The following is a 6000-nucleotide window of genomic DNA, read 5'->3' on the forward strand; positions in this document are numbered from 1 at the left end:
GTGTGGAAAAAAAAGCCAGTCATCAATCCAGATGAATAGGTAAAACAAACATGTCATAGACAGCAAGAGCGTACACGTGGCTCAAGCCAACCAGTAGTGAGGAATACCAGTTTCCAGACATTGACTGCTGCCTGCTATAAGCCCTATCAGTTAGCATTATATCCACACAGGAGTCAAGCAGCACATGCTTTTTGGTTTCCCATGATGCATTCCGTTCCTCCTAACTATGGCTGTGTGTCCACATAACAGTTAATAAATCACACATGCTTAAATTGCTTCCACACTTAGAGATGCAATAACCATGCTACCAACACTCAAAGATCATTCTACAGTTCTAATAGACAATTTAAGCTATTACTAGTAACTAGAGAAAAAGAGCTGGGTAAGGTAAGAAAAAAATGCAGGTATGTCTGGAATTCAAATACAGTGTTTTAAAGCAGTTGGTGAGGATCAAATGAGATAATGTGAAAACATTTTTAAACTCAAATATGTTAAATGCAGATGTAAATTCTTATAATGACATATATCACCATAGATGTACTATTTTTAAAGACAGCAGTTAACATACGATCTTGATCAAAGTTTTTTAAATAGCAGAAAACTGCTTCAAGTCTTTTGAATATAAAATGAAGGTAATAAAATTTATGTCACTCCAAATGTAAGCACTAATTGGTGCTTTCAATTCTACAGGTGAAAAATGCTGAATAAATGTAAAAATATATACCACACCTAAAGATAATTATGTCTTTGGTTCAGTCTTATGATAGGAGTACCCATACAGTGATTCAAAAATGTTAAAGCATGCCTTTAAAAAATGTTTCCAACTCACCATTCCAATATATAAAATTTGTATATTAACAAAACTGTTCATTTGTTTACACACACACACACACACACACACACACACACATGCCCCTCACTGCTCTGTTTGTCATCCCCAATAAAGCTCCAAGGAGGAAGCAATAAAATAGTCAACAATTCAACAGGGTCACCACAAATGAAAGGACATCTGTATTTATTTATATTATCTACCTTAAGATGTAAGAAGCAAATCTATTTCTATTATGCTGTGAATAACAGTCAAGCAGAAATAAAGAAAAATACTCAGATCAAACTTCAAAAACAATCACCCTGACTTCAAATCTCTCCCTGTATCATTACAAAATTATGAAAATTAATTTAGAATTTTTTTGAATGTCATAATCAAAAACGTTACAGTTCAACATAAACTGACAAACATTTCATGTTCAGACTCATTTTTTTAAAGGCACTTCAGATCTTGACATGTCAATACTTGGCTGCAAGCAGCTTTTACAAAAAAGCACCTTCCCGTGTGTTCCAAATTATAAGTAAAACACTAAATCAGATTTAAGAAAGAAAAAATAGGGATTTCTAAGCTATGCAATAGTAACAGTAGTAATGAAGTATTGAAGAAATCTAAGTTATTATCTTAATATTCTTCTGGATAAATCAAGTTAAGCAGTATAGACAATTCAAATGAAAATATACATATGGACAGAAAGGCAGGATTTTTGTTTCAAGTATGTAGCATACATGACTATGCAACTTCAATTCAGTATTTTGATATCCTTGTTTATAGTCCTTCACCTCTTCATTATGCGTTTGTCTTCTTTCCTTTTTATATCCCAGTACATCTTCAGTTTGAAGTGCTGCTATAAAATTATACTAATTAATACTTTGCCCTAAATTTCAATCCAAACCATGTAGCTAAATCAAAGATCACACTGTATAAATCCATTGTTCTAATAGCACTTTAAAAAATACTACCCCGGGACTTCCCTGGCGGTCCAGTGGTTAGGACTCTGTGCTTCCACGGCAGGGGCACAAGTTCAATCCCTGGTGGGGAACTAAGACCCTGAACGCCCCTTGGTGTGGCCAACACAACAAAACAGAACAAAACAAACCTACTCCAAGAAAAAAATCCATCTCTCCTACAATGAAGCCACTCAAAATCTCAAGTCAGATTTGAAATAATTTGTATCAACAATACGACTGATGAATCTAGCAATCAAACACTGCACACTCAGTTCTCAGCCACTTCTTTTCCTTCCATTCAATTCTCAGCCCTGCCTCATCTTCCCTTACAAAGAAATCTATAGGTAGAGAACAGACATATGACTAAAAATAAGACCATACTATCAAAATGTAATATCCCTACAAAAATTGGATCCTGGTGTGGAAAAATAAAAACCTATATGCACAATACAAAAAGTAAATTAAAAACAAAAAAGATAACACTAAACCATAGATAACAGTCAAACAATAGAAGAAATTCTGTATATATAAAAATTAAAAATGTATAAGGAATTATAAAAACAATAAATTAAAAAGATAAAGGTGAAAATCAAGTATATGTAGGGATATACAAATGGATTAATGACAATTAAAAAAATAACTTGTTAAAGTTTAAGCCTCACTAATAATGGGGAAAAGAACCAATTAGGTCAACTGAGTACTATTTTCACCTATTAAAGCCACCAAAAGATTTTTAAATATTTTAAAAATTCATTCTAAGTATCTAGATGGTTACATTATAAATTAGGACAATCTTCTGGAGAGCAATTTTATAATATATAACAACAGCTATAAAATGGATGAGTCCCTTGACCTGATAACTCCACTTCAGAATACAGCCCAGAAAAACAACTGAAAAAAAAAGAAAAGAAAAAAAAGGAAAAAAGCAGAAAGACTACTTAACTATGCAAAGATATTAGTGAAAAACTGGAAGTAACCCAAATGTTCAACTAGCAATTGAGTTCTAATCACAGCAACTTAAAAACAACTGAATCTTTCCTTGCCATTAAAATAACAATGACTATTCAAATATAGATAAGTATATGTAAAAGTGTTAAGTAAGAAAATATAAAGCATAAAGTGGACATTGATTACAATTACATGAAAATATGCCTTTACAATATAAGGAAAGGAAGTCTAGTAAACTGGGCTTTGTTTTTTTTGTTTTTCTCTGTGTGAGTGTGTGTGTGTGTGTGTGTGTGTGGTTAGGAGACTATTTTTAATCATTTTGATGCTCATTTACTTTTTGCCACTGTCAAGTTAATTTTTAAAAAGCTTTTTCCTTTTAAAAAATGTTACTTGCTTAAAATGGTCTACTTAGAAACAAATAAATACAAACAAAAATATTGTCAATACACCTCAGTATAAAACTCTATCTTCAAAACCACATTAGTCATAAAGTATTAAAACATATTGGTAAGCACTGTTGTTTTTGCCCTTTTTTTGAAAGAACTTCAGTCCAACAAAAAGTCTGACTACAAATTAAACTGGTAATACATGCCGTTTTTCAAAAATATTTTTTATCATCGGAGAATTTTTTACCATTAATATTACAGATGCTGGAGTTTATCCTTATCACAATTATTATACCATTTTCTGTGCTTTGCAAAACTAAAAAAATTTAGTCAGTAGATTTGGTGATAATTAGCATGGCCTCATTCTTGTAATTTAATACACAGAAAAATATCAAATGAACACCAAGGTAATTTAAATATAGTCCTGTTGAAAGCAAATTTTAAATCATTTTATTCATATTTAGAGTCTACCATACCCCTCCAACTTTCTTTAACTTTGTCTGATTTTCCTCTGTTTGGATCTTACTGGAAGGAAAGATAGCTGAACTTAGATTTTAGTAACATCACCCCTTTCTCCTTTCATTTCCTTCCAATTTACTGTGCCAGTGGCTAACACAAGGGAACATCCTCCCAAAAATAAAAAGGATCACCTTTTTGTGTGTGTCAATGCCGAACAGAAGGTGCATTTACACTATGAATTATATTTGCTGAACAAACAACAGTCAATCCAATGCTTTTGGTCCTTTACTAAAGTATATTCTATTTTAAAATATGACCATTGTTGTTTCCTTGTAAATCCAAAATCGTGTTTCGTCAATTCTCAAAAAGCTCTTAATCCACAGTTCTTATTTAGTGAAATTGTTAACTGCATAAACGCGATTTAATAATGATTTGATGAGCTATTTTCTACAATCTCAGATATACAACGATTATGCTTTTATTCCGTAGTCGATTATCTAACCCCCGGCAAATTTTGAAATTAGCTTGATGCTATTATTTTTAATTGTGCCGATTTTCCCTAGTCCCTGGTCCGTCAACTCCCCTCCTGAACCCCGTCTGCCGTGCGGCCCGCCGCCCCCAGACCAAAAAAAAAAAAAAAAAAAAAAAAAAACAGCCTGGCCTCAGTTCCCGTATTTCAAGCCAGGACCAACCAGAAAGCAGTTTTCTTCCACTAATCCGGAACTCCGGGCTGTTACCAACGCTGTCATTGGCCAGCGTCAGTCCTTGGTACGTGCCCCAAGATAACCCCCTGGTTTCTCTCCCTTTTCCCCCTACAATGGGCCTTTCCCGATGTTTGTAACATATTCATAATCCACAATACGGCATCTCTGATAACCAGTTCACATTCTTCAAAGTTTTCGGGTGGAAACAAACGAGGCCAAGGGGAGGGCAAGGTACCCTTTCTCTGACTCGCCGGGAGGGGGGAAGGGACAGTTCTTCGGCTCAGCACTGAGCTCCAGAGCCGCGTAGGTTGAAGGGTTGGGGGCGGGTTGGGGGAACAAGGTGGGGAGGGAGTGGAGAAAGAGTTGGGTTAAGTTGAAATGAAAACTTTACTCACCAGATCCTCGAAGCTTCTTCGGTGCTCTCTCCCCTCCCAGTCTAAGCGGCGCGGAATAAGCTGGGGGCCGGCGAAAAGAAAGGGGGGAGGGGGCAACGATAAAGGCCAAGCCTCTGCTCTGCATCAACCCGACCCAGTTTGGGTCCGGGTCCTCGACCCTTGGGCGTCTTTATTTCTGTTGGCCTGATAGCTGTTGTCTCAGAGCTAGACGAGTGTGGGGGGAAGGAGGCCGAGGGGGAGGAAATCCTGAAAAAACACCTCCCACAGGCATAAAGAGGGGGCGAGTTAAGACCCCAGCGATATCCGCCCCTTTTGAGGGAAGAAGCCGGTTCACCACTGTGACAACAGCTATGAGTGCCCAGATCCAAACCTTCCTCCCGGCCCTAGCCCTCCACCCCTTACTTGCCCTTCCTCCAGTCTCACCCCAAACGTCCCCACCTCTTCCCAAAGGGGCTGCGTACCTGATGCTCCTCGAGCTCCTGCACTAGCACCTGAGCAAAAGGGAAACACGGATATGAGGGCAGCTCGGGCCATCAACCCATTCCTCCCTCCCCAAACTGAACCAAGCCGCTGACGGCAGGGCTACTCAAGGCCGGCCTTTCCCTCACCCACAGCGGAACCGCACACGCCACTGCCTCGATTTCCCCACTGGGACCATTCCCCAAGACTCCCAGATCTCCTTCCCCTTCTCACCTGAGCGGATTTGTTGCAGGGTCCGGACTGCAAGAATCTAGCGATCAGGTAATACAGCTCTGAGGAAGAGGGGGGGAAAGAGGTTGAGAGGGAGGCAAAGAAGAAAAAATAGAAGCTTTTTCAAAAGAAACTGACAGCCGTCGCGCTAAGCCCCCATCCTCTTAGCCCCCGGACACAGCTACCCACCGGCTTCGATCTGGGTAGGTGCCGCCGCCATCCTTTTCCCGAGGGGGTTTGGGGGATTTGCTCCAGAGGGGCTGGCGGGGGCGGGTGGGGATGCTGCCTCTATTGTGGTGAAGCCCCCATGCCCAGGAGTCCCGCCGCTTCCGCCGCACTCCTCGTCCCAGTTTCGGTCTCTCTCGGATTCATCGCATCACGTTTCGACCCATAGATATTCTAGCCCAAGAGCTGAGGAGGCGGAGGAGGAAGGAGAGGGAGAGAAGAGGAGGGAGGAGCCGAAGTCGCGGAGGGGTGGGCGGGGGCAAAGGGGGTGGGGAGAGGGGAGGGTAAAAACTGTGAGAGGGACCTGCAGCGCTCGTTGCTCACCGCCAGAGGCACTAACGCATCCTCCAGTCCTCAGCTCTCCAATACAGCCGACAGTTACCTAGCTACCGCTCCCGGAAGGAAGGGGAGGTGCTA

General features: G+C 39.9%; 1 protein-coding gene across 1 annotated transcript in view; it reads right to left on the reverse strand.

The window, feature by feature from the left end:
• The window catches only part of BRWD3 (bromodomain and WD repeat domain containing 3), a 120533-nt gene extending 114765 nt beyond the window's left edge, over positions 1-5768 (reverse strand). The window contains exons 1-4 of the mRNA XM_059910688.1: positions 5548-5768; positions 5362-5420; positions 5130-5159; positions 4669-4728 (exon numbers count right to left, since the gene is read on the reverse strand). Of these exons, the coding sequence (XP_059766671.1) occupies positions 4669-4728; positions 5130-5159; positions 5362-5420; positions 5548-5578 (180 nt within the window). The 5' untranslated portion in view covers positions 5579-5768. The remainder of the gene's footprint in view (positions 1-4668; positions 4729-5129; positions 5160-5361; positions 5421-5547) is intronic.
• Positions 5769-6000: the final 232 nt, after the last annotated feature.

This window comes from Balaenoptera ricei, chromosome X, assembly GCF_028023285.1.
Source record: "Balaenoptera ricei isolate mBalRic1 chromosome X, mBalRic1.hap2, whole genome shotgun sequence".
Lineage (NCBI taxonomy): Eukaryota > Metazoa > Chordata > Mammalia > Artiodactyla > Balaenopteridae > Balaenoptera > Balaenoptera ricei.